Genomic DNA, 16,495 nt, shown 5'->3' with positions numbered 1-16,495 from the left:
GTCCAACCATCAGTAGACCTACACGCACAAACACAAAGATCTTTCCATGTGGGCACAAACACATTCATTGCATTAATTCACTCAGACAGAATGAATAACACCCACACACAAACACACCCACGTCCACCCATGTATTTCTGGAGCCAACAAATGAGTGTCTGACACCCGAGGGACGCTCAAAGCACTGCGGCAAAATTCAAACCCTCAAGTGACACATCATTCAAACTCCCACAGAGGGGGATGGTAGTTCACACTGAAGTTTAATGGGCAGGTGAGATAAAAAAAAAATACACAGGTAAATTCATAGATATCTCTACAGGACAAGATCAGACTGAATTGTTTAAATCATCCGATGTATCTAAAGCACCATATTGTAATTGCTACAAGGTTTTAGACATCAACTGGCCTATCATAGCATGCACATTCAGTCACCATAGCAAAAACACACATATTATTTACTGGTTTTGTTTTACAGTTTTGAAGTATTGCTATTGATCAATCTACATAGTAATAATAATGATAATTTAAACAATTTTCTGTTGTTTGATACCAGAAATTAGATAGAAGAACAGTTTAACATGGAAAGAAAATTAATAAAGACATTAGTCATTTTATTTTAAAGATCATTGAAAAAATATGTTACAAAAAATGTATACAAATTAGGTTGTGATTCTATAAATCCAAGTCATTTTTCTTCCTTCAGGCTCATTCAGTTAAGAGACCAGTCAGATATTCCCATTACTGTAACATGTCTTCAGAGACAAGGAGTCTTGAAGCCTTTGATGTGTGTAAGATTTAAATGATTGCCCTAAATTCATTTAATGATTTTTGAATACATTTTACTTACAATTATGATCAACCCTTTTAATTTACTTTATTGTTTTACTTTAATGTTTCTTGATAAAGTGTTGTTTTGATAGTTGCATTGACCCTTAGTAACCCATTTTATTTAATTATTTTCTGAAAAGAGACTTGGGAGTGCATACACTTACATATAGTTACAATGTATGTGAACAAACCTGATAAAGAGCCATTTTATGTTAAAAGCTAGAAGATCTGATTACTGACATGAAACGATTTATTTTTGAGTTAGACTTACAAAAACTACATATTTAAACATTAGATAGACAGATAGATAGGTAGACAGACAGACAGACAGACAGACAGATAGACAGACAGACAGACAGACAGACAGATAGATAGATAGATAGATAGATAGATAGATAGAGTGTACGAGTTCAGCCGTTTTCCTGTAATCACAGTGTACTGTTCATATCGATTATTTCTGTTTCCGAATTAGTTTATTATTCTGAAGTATTGACAGAGGACAAGCGCAAACCACTCTCTAGTTGTTCTTGCATTTGTGGGTAGACTGGCCTTTGGACATATTTGCTGGATCACCAAGTAACGGGATATATGTGTCACTCTGCGACGCGCTCACAGCAGCGCTATCCCACACCGAGCTGCTGCCAGCCGAAGCCGTTCTTCCAGCCTCCGGACACGCCTGCGCTTCCTCCTTCGCGCGTAACGCCATGAGTTCGATCTCATGCTTGGCAGCGGTTTCTAGCACACGCTGCTTACTGTAAACAATGACGAAGTTGTTAATAATCGGGTGGATTGGCAACGCTATAGCTATTACGCCACACAGAAAACTGACAGCGGCGTTACACCTGCCCAGGGTTGTTTTAGGATAGATGTCCCCATAACCCACAGTGGTCATAGTAATGATAGCCCACCAGAAGGACTGTGGGATGCTGGTGAACATGGTCTCCGGGTGGCTCTGCTCCAATGTGTACCCCAGCGCGGAAAACAGGAAAATCCCCACGCTCATGTACATGAGCAGCAGACCCAGCTCTTTCAAGCTGCTTTTGAGTGCGAACGTAAGAGTTTGCAGACCTGCTGAATGGCGCGCAAGTTTGAAAATGCGCGCTATGCGCATGATGCGTAACGCCTGCACCGCCTGCTGGACGTTGGCGAGCTCCATGATAGCAGAACCCAAATGCGTAAGAATCAACACCACGTAGAATGGCATGATGGCTAGAAAGTCTATTATATTCATGAAGGAAAACACAAAGCGCAGCTGGTTCGAAGAGGACAGGAAACGCAAAATGTATTCCACTGTGAACCAGATGATGCAAGCCGTCTCGATGGACTCAAGGGTCGGGTGTTCCACGAGGTTACCCTGGGCATCTTCCACTTGCAGCTCCGGGATGGTTCCCACGCACATGACCACAGAGGAGAGCAAGATAAACGCGAAAGACACCACTGCGATTACGCGCGCGGCTAAAGATGACTCTGGTTTCTCCATGAGTTTCCACAGGAACGCTTGAAACCTCTGGCCTCTAGTCACCGTCGCATCATCCTCCAGGTCATCCAGGATGGTCTTGACCTTCTCTGCTATTTCTGCCAGCTCGGTTTGCACCTCATTTAAACTAATTATACAGCATTCGTCCAGATAATCCGCGTCGATCCCCCAATAGTCCATCTCTCTCATGAAGCACATGGGACAGATTCCTCGCTTCATATGAATCTCTCCGTAGTAATATAGCTCGAGGATGCATTTGAAGGCCTCTGGGTCTCTGTCGAAGTAAAACTCTCGCTTTAAGTCATCATAGTCATCACAGAGCGCGCAGAGATCTTCTTGTGTGGAACCCGTGGCTCGGTTCAACAGCTCCGCCAAACGCGTCTCGGGATATCGGTTCAGCACGCCCCCATAGAGAATGTGCTTGACACCACCAATATTCACAGCAATCTCCGTCTCCTCACTCGCCTCTGAGCCGTTACAGTCCGCGTAACGAGTCCTCGGGAACTCCCACATGCCAGCTGAAACAATTCAGAGTTTTAAACAAAAACAAAATAGGAATCATTTCTAATCTAGAGGACCATAGGTTATAAAAAGCAACATGTCCACGACTAGTAGCTAGGCTACATAAATATTAGGAGAGACCGGGGCTAGAAACTCCCACATAATTTCCACATAATCTGCTTCCTTTTTGCCGGAAAAAAAGAGACTACGTTCCTTGAACACATGCTGACCTTTTGTGACAACATTTGCCAACAGAAGCGCACAATGGGGTAAGTTGTCAGTCACAATGAAAAATGCTATTGTAAATCCTGGGACAACAAAAGCGTAAAAGGAGACTTAAATATTATATCATTGTGTGGACAAAAATATTGTAAGTAATAGGCTATTTAATTTATAACATTTCAAATGTAGCCTATGTGACAACTTGGCCATATATGACGTTTGAAAAATAGCCTGCTTTTTTTTCTTGAGGGCAGATTTATACAGACATGATATTAACATTTTAATAAAAATTCAAATTTACGTTTTGATTTTTGCGCCAACATATGTGACCCAAGACCACGAAACCAGTCATAAGGGTCAATTTTCCAAAATTGAGATATATACATCATCTGAAAGCTAAATAAATAAACTTTCCAGTGATGTATGGTTTGTTAGGATAGGACAATATTTTGCTGAGATACAACCATTTGAAAATCTGGAATCTGAGGGTGCAAAAAAAAAATCCAAATATTGAGAAAATTGCCTTTAAAGTTGTCCAAATGAAGTTCTTAGCAATGCATATCGCTAATCAACAATTACGTTTTGATATATTTACAGTAGGATATTTACAAAATATCTTCATGGAACATGATCTTTACTTAATATCCTAATGATTTTTGGCATAAAAGAAAAATCAATAATTTTGATCCCTACAATGTAATTTTGACTATTGTTACAAATATACTCCAGCGACTGGTTTTGTGGTCCAGGGTCACATATAGCCTAAACCATTGCTAAGACTAGTTACTGAGATACAGCCCTTAACATCTTCCCCATGTGAAAGCTGTTTCTTCTTTTCTATTTGTAAATGAGCAAGAAAGAGGACAAAACTCCTTTTGCTCGCTTTAAGATGAAAGAGGTTTTATTTAATATATTGAAAAATCATTTTTACCTAAGAATTCAATACATTAGGCTATTCAAACACTAGCTTAAGTCGTGTTCGCATTAATAAAGTCGAGTGCTCCATGTTATAAATAATGTTCTAATGCAAATGGTCAATTGTGATTAAAAAAACAAACAAACTTACATGTTTGGATCAAAACCTGTGAAGAAAGTCTTAAAAAGCGTCTGACTTCAGCTGCATGATGCCTGCGTGTAGAGCAGAATAAATCCGAAAGAGCGCAACATGAGTAAAGACGGGTGACAGGAGCAGTGTGTGTGTGTGTGTGTGTGTGTAGGGATGGAGCAAGCGTGATGGGAGGGGTGAAGCGTCATAAATTGTTTTCGGATTGAAGGACCAGGGACAGGCTGCAACTCATGTAGTCATAAAACATATACTCTCTTACTGTGGTTATATTGATAGGGGTACATTTAAAAATATAGACTTACGACATCTCATGGCACTCACACTTTCTTAAACTTTTTATACTCATACAGTTTTTTAAGCCTATTATTTTAATTATAGAAATGTTTCGAATGTAAAATTCGACCAAACGTAAGCTTTTCTTTTGTAAACCACTGGTTTCTCCACTCAGTACAACTAAATGCACACTAGAAAGCACTTTAGTTAGTTATTCTTGTCGTTTGTGTCAAACAGCAGTCGTCCAATGGTGTATTAGCACGCAGCAGCTCAATTTTGTGTTGAAATATCTCGCTCTAGTGTTGAAAAGTGGGAACTGCAGGGCAACAAGTTGTGCCATGTGATCAAACTGGAATACCCTGACTCTCTTTTGTCGTCCACACGATGCTTGTATGTTTATCTTTATCAGTCCATTTTAAATACAAATATTTTCTCACTATTTAAAGTGTCGATAATGTTTATTTCATCCCAATAACTTCAACATAAAATTTCAAGCAGTGTTGGAATATTTATTTTTTAGTCATACCGATTACAAATAAATTACTATTTGGTATTAAAATAATCACATTATAATGATTTTACATTTTAAAATATATGAGTTTTGATTATTGGCATGAAATAATTTTTTTTTTTTCATTTTTAATGCTCTGAGCCGGCAGCGTTATTCACTGAAAGAGATGGATCACAATAGTCACTGGATAGATAGATAGATAGATAGATAGATAGATAGATAGATAGATAGATAGATAGATAGAGTACAAATGACCGTAGGAGCAATAGATGTTATTGATTGGTTTTATTTCCTATGTATTTTATTATTTTGAAGTTGATGAATCACTCTCTAGTTGGTCTTGCATTTGTAGACAGTTGGTCTTTGGACGCATTTGCTGTATCAGTAACGGGACATACAGGTCACTTTGTTATGTGGACACGCCAGCACTATACCATGCCTAGCTGTTGCCAACCGAAGCCTGTGATGGCATTTTTGTAGCCTGCGAACACTCCTGCGCTTCATCCTTCATGTGTAATGCCATGAGTGCAATCTCATGCTTTGCAGAGGTTTCTAGCACACGCTGCTTATTGTAAACCATGATGAAGTTGTGAATGATCAGGTGTATTGGTAAGGCGATAGCTACGATTCCACACAGGAAACTTGCAGCGGCATTACACCTGCCCAGCGTTGTTTTAGGATAGATGTCTCCATAACCCACAGTGGTCATGGCAATGATACCCCACCAGAGGGACTGTGGGATGCTGGTGAACTTGGTTTCCGGGTGGCTCTGGTCCAATGTGTACCCCAGTGCAGAGAACAAGAAAATTCCCACAGTCATATACATGAGCATCAGACCCAGCTCTCTCAAGCTACTTTTGAGCACCATGGTGAGAGCTTGCAGACCTGCTGAGTGGCGTGTGAGTTTGAAAATGCGCGTAATGCGCAAAATGCGCACCGCCTGCACTGCCTGTTGCACATTAGCCAGCTTCATCTGAGCAGCACCCAGAATCAACACTAAATAGAATGGCATGATGGCTAGAAAGTCTACTATATTCATGAAGGAAAACACAAAGCACAGTTTGTTCGAAGAGGACACGAAGCGCAAAATGTATTCCACTGTGAACCAGATGATGCAAGCCATCTCGATGGACTCAAGGGTCGGGTGTTCCACGAGGTTACCCTGGGCATCTTTCACTTGCAGCTCCGGGATGGTTCCCACGCACATGACCACAGAGGAGAGCAAGATGAACACGAAAGACACCACTGCGATTACGCGCGCGGCTAAAGATGACTCTGGTTTCTCCATGAGTTTCCACAGGAACGCTTGACACCTCTGGCCTCTAGTCACCGTCGCATCATCCTCCAGGTCATCCAGCATGGTCTTTACCATCTCTACTATTTCTGCCAGCTCGGTTTGCACCTCATTTAAACTAATTATACCGCATTCGTCCAGATACTTTACGTTGATACCCCAATAGTCCATCTCTCTTATGAAGCGCATGGGACAGATTCCTCGCTTAATATGAATCTCTCCGTAGTAATATAGCTCGAGGATGCATTTGAAGGCCTCTGGATCTCTGTCGAAGTAAAACTCTCGCTTTAAGTCATCATAGTCATCACAGAGCGCGCAGAGATCTTCTTGTGTGGAACCCGTGGCTCGGTTCAACAGCTCCGCCAAACGCGTCTCGGGATATCGGTTCAGCACGCCCCCATAGAGAATGTGCTTGGCACCACCGATATTCACAGCAATCTCCGTCTCCTCACTCGCCTCTGAGCCGTTACAGTCCGAGGAAGGAGTCCTTGGGAACTCCCACATGTCAACTGAAAATGAATGAATGAATGAATATATACAGGTGCATCTCAAAAAATTTTAATATCATGAAAAAATATTTTTCTTTTTGTAACATTTCAAAAAGAGAAACTTTCATATATTCTAGAATCATTACGTGTAAAGTATTTTTTTTTTTTTTTGATGATTAGAGCTTACAGCTCATGAAAGTCAAAAATCCAGTAGCCTATCACAAAATTAGTGCTGTCAAACTATTAATCACATCCAAAATAAAAGTTTTTTTTTTACATAATATATGTATGTGTAATGTGCATATTTGTTATGTATATATAAATACACACACATACAGTACAGCTCTTTTAGCACAAACTCCAGCACCAGTGAGGTGTGGCATGGAAGCGATCAGCCTGTGGCTCTGCTGAGGCACTATTGAGCCTTCAGCTCGTCTGTATTCTTGGATTGACTGTTTCTCATCTTTCTCTTGAAAATATCCCATAGATTCCATATGGGGTTCAGGTCAGGCATGTTGGCTGGCCAATCAAGCACAGTAATATCATGGTCAGCAAACCACTTGGAAGTGGTTTTGACACTGTGGGCAGGTGCTAAAGTCCTGCTGGAAAAGGAAATCAGCATCTGCATAAAGCTTGTCAGCAGATGGAAGCATAAAGTGCTCCAAAATCTCCTGGTAGACAGCTGCAGACTTGATAAAACACAATGGACCAACACCAGCAGATGTCACGGCACCCCAAATCATCACTGACTTCGGAAACTTCACACTGGACTTCAAGCTGCTTGGATTCTGTGCCGCTCCAGTCTTCCTCCAGACCTTGATTTCCAAATGAAATGCAAAATTGACTTTTATCTGAAAAGAGGACTTTGGACCACTGAGCAACAGCCTGTTTCTTTTCTCCTTAGCCCAGGTAAGATTCTTCTGACGTTGTTTCTGTTTCAGAAGACATAGTAGCGTAGTGACTCTTGATTCACTGGCTCCAGCTTCAGTCCACTTTTTGTGAAGCTCTCCCAAGTGTTTGAATCGGCTTTGCTTGACAGTATTCTCAAGCTTGCAGTCATCCCTGTGGCTCATACACCTTTCCCAACCCAATTTCTTCCTTCCAGTCAACTTTGCATTTAATATACTTTGATACAGCACTTTGTGAACAGCCACCCCTTTCAGTAATGACCCTGTGATTTACTCTCTTTGTGGAGGGTGTCAATGATTGTCTTCTGGACCATTGCCAAGTCAGCAGTCTTCTGATTGTGGTTTCAAAGAACAAGAGATACCCAGAATTTATACTGTAGGGATGGTCATTTCATGAAACTCCAATTTAAATATTCTAATATTTTGAGGTACTGGATTTTTGACTTTCATGAGCTGTAAGCTCTAATCATCAAAATTAAAATTAAAAAAACTTTTGAAATGTTTTACTTTACACGCAATGAATCTAGAATATATGAAAGTTTCACTTTTTGAAATAACTTACAAAAAATGAACTTTTTCATGATATTCTAATTTTTTTAGATGCACCTGTATATAGATAGATAGATAGATAGATAGATAGGACATTTAAAAAAACATGCCCTTGACTGATAAAAAAAATATAGAAGACCGGGGCTAGTTGTGCATCGGCGAATATTAATAAGGGTATGCATAATTTTTTGAGGTCAGTTTCCAGTGTTATTGCCCAGGATAGCTCTTGAAAGAATGCAATATTTGTCATAACAGACAAATATCAGAACATTTGTTTGGGCAAAACACTAATGAATAAACTAATTAACTTACTAATATATGTAACGTTTATATTAATATGTCTTATTGATCAATAAACGAAATATGTTTATCAATTAACTAATAATAAAATAATGTGACATCTTACTCAACCTCACATTATTAAACAATGCTTTTGTTCTGAAAGTGTTCCTTCAGTTTTTTGCTAAACCTGAATGTATGCTACTATTGTTTTAAAACAAAAAAACTGTGATTTAGTTTGAACACGTTCAGATTTAAGGGTCATTTGTTTGTGATAAAACTTACTTATGTTTGGACTGCAGTCTGTAAAGAAAGTCTTCAAAGTCTGCTCTTCATGCCACTGCTCGTCCATAGCTCTTCTGTGTAAATATGCGCTAAAACGGACGTCTTTGACCGTTGCGCTTGCATCTTTTGAAGTCGGGGACTCGGGAGATTCATTTAACATATAGCGGAAGATTGGGGGGAATTTATTTATTATCACCTTATGATCTCTTTTTTACACTCACACATATAAACGAATTATTTTTATATTGCGAATTATAAATATAAATAAGTGCAAAACAGACAACTAACTAGAAGTTATGCTTGTCGCAACATCCCCATCTAGTGTTGAAAAGTGGAAACTGCAGTGCTGTGTCACTGGAAAAAAACACACACAAAAAAAACCTGCCACAAACCATGCACTGCTTACAAGCTAAAAAAAAAAAGTATTCAGATTATTGTGTTGAAAATGGTTTATTTCGATCCCCATAATTTAACTTAAACTCGAAAATTTCAATTGCAGTCCTAAAATGCATGTTTATCATGATTTAGAACACAAATACAGATTTGTTCATCATTTTATTTTTCTAAAGTATATCACTTGTGGAACTGCCTCATCCTGGTGGGCTGCATCTCTGGCTCAGCACTGGCCTATCAGGAGAAATCAAGTTATATGATTTGAGAACAGCCAAACTGAACTTTAACATCAGGTAACACACTCAGTCAGTCACCTTGGAAGTTGTATAAAGATGCAGCAGCTGTCGGAGCTCAGTATTCTGTTGTTGAACATTCTGTGTATCTGCCAGAAGCTTAGCCCTTTCAGTCAGTACAGTACTGGGAATAAAACAGCATTGTTAATGTTAATTTCTCTAAGTCTAAATCAAGGTTTTAATTTGGGTGTAGTATGCTATAATTATTGACAACGAAATGCACACTTACTGATACTTGTTGAGAGCTGTATCTAGAGCACTCCAGAGCTTGAGTTTGGACTCTGGGATGACATTAGCTATGCTCTCCCAGTATACTGTATCTTCAGAGTCATCTCTCATATCCAACCCCAAAACACTGCTCTTCCGTGAGGCCTGAAGATCACTGGACATAACAACAAATAGTTGATTTTAGGGAATATGTATGACAGCAGAAACTTTTAGGTTTGAAATGCAAGTGCACTGACTGGGGTCTGCAGTATTGGGCGGTAAAATCTTTCAGAGCCACTAGTAGATCATTATGATGAATAAAGTCAGAGGGTTGGTTGTTGGTGGTTTCCTCTTCCTAATAAAAACACAAAAGAGAAATGCAACATATTTAATTTTGTTTCCAGAGTGGCATAGTGAGAGGTTGAGCTGTGATGGATATACCTTTACCTCCATCAGTTCCCTCTGCTCTCGGTCATGCTGTCTGTAATTCATTAAGAACTCAGCCATTTTTTGTACATCATTCTCATTCTCGATCCCTATTGCCTGTGTGCATACAAAAAAAAAAAAAGAAATCAACTGAGACATCAGACTTTCTGGTTCTTCAGTGGTTCTCAACCTTTTTGACTCCCAAGTTTCCCCTTTGTACAAGATAACATTCAAAGCCCCTTCTATCTAAGCTGGTATGTACCTCTGGAACTTCTGCTGAAATAAAAATTAAAATAAGATGTCTTATTGTACATCTTTACTTTAGAATTTATTTAGCATCTTAATTATGCCACTTTATTTAAACAATTTATAGACTTATTTGAGGCCCTTGTGTAAGTTTGCTGAGGCCACCTAGTTGATCCTGTCCCCCAGTTGAGAACCACAGGTCTAATTGTACTTACTGTGAAAATGCAATCTAGCTTTATAAGGGACTGCTCATTCTTCTCCAGATGAGACACCAGCTTCAGCAGTTTACTGTCTACGAGAAAACCCTGAAAAAAAGAGATAGAATAAGATATTGCAAGAGTTTGTAAATGAAAATGTGAAATGATAGAGCAGATATAATTTCATTGTCATACACAATGGTGATTTATCTATTAGGGGATTTTTGCTGTCTTCTAAGAGGATTTTGTAAAGAAAAACAATTGCTTTAACTATTTACAGGGTATCTGCAGGTTTTATGAAGGTAAAATTAAGTAAAGAGAACTTTTACTGTACCTTCTGATCACACGGCTAAAAAAAATATGTTCTTCTACAGCCTTTTTGTCTTTATTTAGTCTTGTTTTTCAGTGCAAATGTCTAGAGTTTCTTAAAATAAGATACATTTTATGTGAAGCAAAATTGACTTTGCACAAGAAATATAGGTCTAAACAACATTACACCTCTCTGGTTTTCATAATATGGACAAAATCGTTTAAACATTATAAAATATATTCTTTCGTGTTCCATAGAAGAATGAAAGTCATACAGGTTTGGAACAACATGAGAGACAGTAAACCCCTTTAACACCATAATAAGATCCTATATTCTAGGAGTATGATATATTATTTAATATACGTGAAAGATTTTCAAGAACAATTTCAAGATGTTCAATTTTTCAAGATTTCAAGCAGTTAAAAATATCTCAAACTAATGAATCAGCCACGATCACCCACTCACCAATTCATCACACAGTAGCTCCAGAATTCTCTTCACCGTTCTCCTGTTCACTCCACTACCAGTGCCCTCGAGACCCTCAGATTCCTCCACTGAATCTCCTCCTGTTTCCTCTTGCAGGGTATCTGCAGCTGCCTGTGAGGCCGTCCGCAGGGTCTTATGTTCGATCGGACCGGAGCGCTCCATGAAGGTGAGCAGAGGAGACACCCAAGCCAGACCCAGCTGCTGCTCGTGAATTATTCTGTCTGTCTCCAGCGCCCTGTGTGCCAGGGCCTTTACTTCACCTTCACTTATCAACCATATCTTCTCAAAACGCTCGGCATCCAGCGCTGCAAAGTGTCTGTCCAAATACACAAAAACAAGGTTTGTCCTGGGGCTGTCTGAATGTCTTTCTAGGTCATGATGAGAGTAAGTGCACTCACCTTGCTTTCTTCTGCATGTCTTTGTACTGTTGTTTGATGCGTGCGTAGTCATTTCTCAGTGATTGTTCCTCTGCTTTCGACTGCTTCTCCTGATTGGCGCATTTAGACTTTAGGTTGTTTAGAATATCTTGCATTCTGGAAAAAATCAGGTCAGTTCTAAATTTAAAATCACCAGGAATCATGACTGTTTTCCTGCAGTGGGGTGATTACTGATATTGTGAAATATTATAACAATATAAAATAACAATTTTCTATTTTTTACATTTTAAATTGTAATATATTCTTATGATGGCAAAGCTGAATTTTACCATTACCATTTACTATTACGCCAGGCTACATTGTCACATGATCCTTCAGAAATTATTTTAATTTGGTTATTAAGAAATATTTTGTATTATTATAATGTTGAAAACAGTCATTTTGATTGAATAAAAGTATTAATTTCTTTAAAAAAATCTGACCTTAAACTTTTAATGGTAGTGCACCCAGACTAATCTGTAAAAGTTATAATACCTTATAATTTTCCTCTTCAGTTGGGATTTTAAGATGGCGTTTTCTTCCTCTCTTTTCTTTAGCACCTCATATTTGTAATCAAGTTTTTCTTCATTCAGATGGCAGTTGAACTTCACCTCTTGTAACTTCTTTCTTAAATTCTACACACACACAGACACAAATACAGATTTTTATTTGTACCTATAGCACTACCGTCTCAAGCATATAATTACATAGAAGCAGTACGTACAGAGTTATTCTCATAATTAAGTCCATATCAAATTCACCTGTACTTCTGTATCCATTTTGATTTTGTCTATGTTGTATTCTTCAGCTTTCTGAACCCTCAGCTTCTGCAGAAAGTCCTCATGTTCCTCCAGGAGACTTAAACCCTGCAACATGTTCTTCAGCTGCAAAGAAAGATGCTGTTGTCAAAGTGGTTTCAAACATATTCACATGAAAATCGGTTTCAATCCAATGTGTGTTTTGAACTTGTGTGTTACTTTTTTTACATACTGTACCTCTTTCTCGCTTCGTTCCTTCCTCTGATGGTCCCATTTCTTCCTGTGTTTTGTTAGCAACGTTCTCCTCTCGTCATCAAATGAGTTCTTTAATGTTCACAGAAAATAAATGACAAAAAATAGTGTGCATTCATAGCTATGCCATTTTATAGTGTAGTTGCTCATTTCTTATGAAACCAAACATATAAGGAGAATATTATGAGGGTGGAATGATAATTGTATGTGGCCTCCAGCCTACAGGAGGCAGTACAACACCTCAATCTGCTTCAGGTCTTCTCGGTATGACTTTTTTAGACTTGAGATCTGTTCTTCCATCCTCTCAATTAGCAGGTCTATGTCTTTAGCCTGTTTTTTCAGGTCCTTCACATAGCGATCATCACTTGCCTTCAGCTCCTATACAAAAAACACTCTTATTTACCCTTGATTTGTAGTCTATATGTTTTTGCATGTATTTGTTGCAGACTGAAGTTCACCTGCTGTAGCTCACTGATCAGTTTATTCTTATCCGCTACAATCTGTTCACAGAGTTGTTGCTGGCTGTTCAGAGCATCTCTTAGATCCAGTGGGGTCTGTTTCATTTTGGCATCCGTCCATTTGCGAGTGATCTCTTCAAACTTTTCCTGGCTGGACTTGGCCTCGTTTTCCAGCTTATCTCTCCTTATAGAATCAAATTATACATTTTTAGTGTGAATACAAACTTTACAGAGATACAAAGACTTACAGTGACAGAGGGAAGTGTTTCATTGGATATACCTCAGTTGACATGTCTCCTCTAGCTCTGTTCTCCTGTCAGACTCTCTGGCATCTACAGCAACCTGAATGTTGGTCACCAACTCTAGACCATCACTTTGTAATTTTGTCATGTGCTGCAAAAAGGGCAGATAAAAGTGAAAATCCTGATCTACCTTACACACTATGTGCACAATATTCAATACTATAGTATTTCAAAACTACAGTATTTGCTTGTCTAATATTTCTTATCATAACATAACAATATAATATCAGTCTTGGCAAGGTTACTTTGGAAATGTAATAGGTTACATATTACAAGTTACTCTGTCTAAAATGTAACAAGTAGCATAACTATTTCAATTACTTTATTAATGTAACTAATTACATCTGATTACTTTTCTACATTTCTAATGTTTTCAACTGTTAATTATTTTCAAACATGTAAACCAGGCAGGGTTAACCTTACAGTATTATTCAACACTGATTACTGTCAGACTTTCAAAAGTCTTAATCACTTGAATTAATGTTATAATCATTTAATTTTAAATCGCAAACACAACAAAATGAGACTTACTTTGAGATCACTCTGAGGTTAAATACAGATTTAAAATCATAACAAGAAAATAGTTTAGTAGCTCAGATTCTGTTTTTGAAATCAGATCTTTGCATAGTTATGACAGGAAACACTAGCATCTAACAATGGCTTGGAAAAACTGTTAATCTTAATAAAAAAAAAGCATACACATAAACCCAAATAGGAAATAAAACAGATATCAAATATGTCATATTCTATGTCCTAAACTCCTGAAACATTTTTTATCTCATATTTTAGAGCAGTCACTGCAATTTATGAAAGAAATCAATTAAATCTACATGTGGTTTTGTGTGAAAAACTATTTAGATGTAACTTAATCGTTAACATTTTCATAAGTAACTGTAATTTAATTACACATTTGTTTCTCAGTAACTGTGACTGATTACAATTACATTTATTTTGTAATTTAGTTAACTTACATGTAACCAGTTACTCCCCGACACTGTATAATATAATATAATGTATAGGAATAAAAGCAAGACGTTACATTTGAAAAATATAATTAAATGCAGACGACTGACCCTTTTACATTTCTCCACTTCCTTCTGACTTTTCCGTATCTCTTCTTTAATATCCTCTTTTTCCTGGGAATCTTCGCCAAGCTCTTGACTGCAAAAAAATCAATAAAAAATCAATATGTAAGTATGTCATTGCGCGTATAAAAATCCAGAATAAGTTAATTCACCTAGCTAATGAAACAAGGTACCGAGCTACGTTAATGAGCTCGAGATGAATGTTTTACCGTGTTTTGGCCTCATTTCGTGCAGCTATGCGGAGGCGACGGACGGTAATTCTCTCCTCTGGGTTTTTAGACTCAACAGATGGTCCAGATTCATCTGCCTCTTCCCCTGCTAAAGGTTCGGGTTGCTGCATATTCAGTTGCGTTAATAAGCACTACTCCAAGAAATATAACACAGCGCGATGAACGAGAGAATTTTGTTTACAATAGCGTTGCTATGATACTGCGCAAGTGGCCGAGTGTTGGTACTGCAATATCATAGATCAGTGACAGCAAAACAGAGCCGTCCACATGCTGAAATGATATGATGAATGCATATATTTAAATATATTGTACAGTTATTATTATATATCATATAATATATATAATATAATATTATTGTATTTATGATTTATGAATATTTAATTCCGTTTTGTACATAAATTTATTTTAATATATGTATTTTAAATATATTTAACATATGTATAATATAATATATTTTAAATGCATATATTAAAATATGCATACAAAACTGAATTAAATATAATGTATATACCTATATAAATACATACATATAAAATGGTAATAATAATAACAAAATACATGTTTTATGGAATATGTTTGAATGTAATTTGGCAAATATAGGCTATTGTATTTTTAATATGTTTAAAAATATTTTAGATAGAATCAAATAAGTATATGCCACATAAAAAATATATATTTTGTCATGGGGAAAACAAGAACAAACAGTAAGAATTGCAGGGACATAAATCAGCAAAAAGTACTACATGTCTTAGCAGCAGCAGCTGTGATGTTTGTGTAACAAGCTGAATGTGGCGATAATTTAGGCAAGCTGTCTTTACGGCTTTCTCTCTGTGTCTCTCTTTTTTTGTTCGCAGTCTCCGATTCCTGATAGCTTTTAGTTTGTGTCTAGCTTTACTTGTGCACCTGAGTGTGCCATCAAATTAAAAGACTATGCATGAGACTTTAACCTGATTCTTTGTTTCATAGCTGCAAGCTTAATTCTCTTGCTCTACAAATTAACATTTTGCTCATCCATTAAATCTGTTTTGCCAGATTTTTCTGGAGCTCTTTTAAGTATTAGCCTCTAAAGTGAGAAGACCGCAGAATAAGTAGTCACACAGTCTGTGGCTAAAGTACTTGTGTTGGCATGGTAATCACTTTAGGGATTTTAGTGGCTTAACTTTTAGCAAGGTGCACTTTTACCTTTGCTTGACTGATCGGCATTATGAGCAGAAGATACTGTACATCAATCAACCAAAGTTCTCCTGTCTTTCGGTGTAACGTGTATTTGTGTGTGTGCATCCAGGCATGTTTTTAGGGATGCGTTTCACTTTAATAAAGAGGATTACCATCTAGAAAATAAAAGAATGGCCTTTGGATTAGTGGTTTTCACAACCCAAAAAATGGGTTGAAGGTCTGTCTCAGGCAATGGAGATAAACAATACTCAGTACAATGCAACTAATTTGAGGGGAGGAGAAAACACTTTTCATGTAGTTGTTGTTGTTGAGGATAATGATAACAAAGGTGGTTGAGTCATTCAATCAAACTCTACGTATTTGTTTTTGGCATGAATGCATCTGTCACTTTGTAATATGGCTGATATATTAATAAAATATTTAGCTATTACATGTTGGATGGGCAATTACAATTATACCATGTTTTTCTTTTCTTTTCTTTTTAGGAGTTTTAGATTTAGTTAAAAAAAACAATACAGATATTGGATTGACACTTGATGTTCACTGCAAAATCAATAACCTAAGCCAAAATCTGCTAAA

The 16,495-nt window shown here is 37.5% G+C and overlaps 3 protein-coding genes across 4 annotated transcripts; all 3 read right to left on the bottom strand.

Moving 5' to 3' along the window:
* Nucleotides 1–1,345: 1,345 nt before the first annotated feature.
* On the bottom strand, nucleotides 1,346–2,818 carry LOC306843491 (voltage-gated potassium channel regulatory subunit KCNF1-like; the record flags this gene model as incomplete). The annotated part of the gene is made up of 1 exon (XM_079375018.1): nucleotides 1,346–2,818. The coding sequence occupies one exon, from the start codon at nucleotides 2,816–2,818 to the stop codon at nucleotides 1,346–1,348; it is 1,473 nt and encodes a 490-aa protein (XP_079231144.1).
* Nucleotides 2,819–5,008: 2,190 nt separating this feature from the next.
* On the bottom strand, nucleotides 5,009–9,007 carry LOC306843661 (voltage-gated potassium channel regulatory subunit KCNF1-like). The gene is made up of 2 exons (XM_079375262.1): nucleotides 8,682–9,007; nucleotides 5,009–6,681 (listed from the first exon to the last, which is right to left on the bottom strand). The coding sequence occupies exons 1-2, from the start codon at nucleotides 8,839–8,841 to the stop codon at nucleotides 5,318–5,320; spliced, it is 1,524 nt and encodes a 507-aa protein (XP_079231388.1). The 5' UTR covers nucleotides 8,842–9,007; the 3' UTR covers nucleotides 5,009–5,317.
* Nucleotides 9,008–9,116: 109 nt separating this feature from the next.
* drc1 (dynein regulatory complex subunit 1 homolog (Chlamydomonas)) lies at nucleotides 9,117–14,938 on the bottom strand. 2 transcript variants are annotated; one of them, XM_079375260.1, is made up of 16 exons: nucleotides 14,720–14,938; nucleotides 14,499–14,586; nucleotides 13,404–13,516; nucleotides 13,124–13,307; nucleotides 12,906–13,043; nucleotides 12,651–12,737; nucleotides 12,417–12,539; nucleotides 12,151–12,290; nucleotides 11,638–11,772; nucleotides 11,219–11,555; nucleotides 10,462–10,551; nucleotides 10,016–10,117; nucleotides 9,832–9,929; nucleotides 9,597–9,749; nucleotides 9,389–9,491; nucleotides 9,117–9,308 (listed from the first exon to the last, which is right to left on the bottom strand). In XM_079375260.1, exons 1-16 carry the CDS (start codon nucleotides 14,848–14,850, stop codon nucleotides 9,255–9,257), a joined length of 2,076 nt encoding a protein of 691 aa, XP_079231386.1. In that variant the 5' UTR covers nucleotides 14,851–14,938; the 3' UTR covers nucleotides 9,117–9,254. The 2 variants fall into 2 exon arrangements, with proteins under 2 accessions (XP_079231386.1, XP_079231387.1); XM_079375261.1 differs by having other exon boundaries at nucleotides 9,118–9,308; nucleotides 10,022–10,117.
* Nucleotides 14,939–16,495: the final 1,557 nt, after the last annotated feature.

This window comes from Barbus barbus (genome assembly GCF_936440315.1).
Source record: "Barbus barbus genome assembly, chromosome: 24".
In the NCBI taxonomy this organism is placed as follows: Eukaryota; Metazoa; Chordata; class Actinopteri; order Cypriniformes; family Cyprinidae; genus Barbus; species Barbus barbus.
This window is presented reverse-complemented; position numbering and strand designations above follow the sequence as displayed.

Coding starts and splice junctions, on each gene's coding strand:
- drc1 (XM_079375260.1), bottom strand. CDS start 14,850: ATGCAGCAACCCGAACCTTTAGCAGGGGAAGAGGCAGATGAATCTGGA. Junction 12,540..12,650: donor AGGAACGAAGCGAGAAAGAG/GTACAGTATGTA, acceptor CTTTCTTTGCAG/CTGAAGAACATGTTGCAGGG. Junction 9,309..9,388: donor ATCTTTATACAACTTCCAAG/GTGACTGACTGA, acceptor TTCTCCTGATAG/GCCAGTGCTGAGCCAGAGAT.
- LOC306843661 (XM_079375262.1), bottom strand. CDS start 8,841: ATGTTAAATGAATCTCCCGAGTCCCCGACTTCAAAAGATGCAAGCGCA. Junction 6,682..8,681: donor AGACTGCAGTCCAAACATAA/GTAAGTTTTATC, acceptor ATTCATTTTCAG/TTGACATGTGGGAGTTCCCA.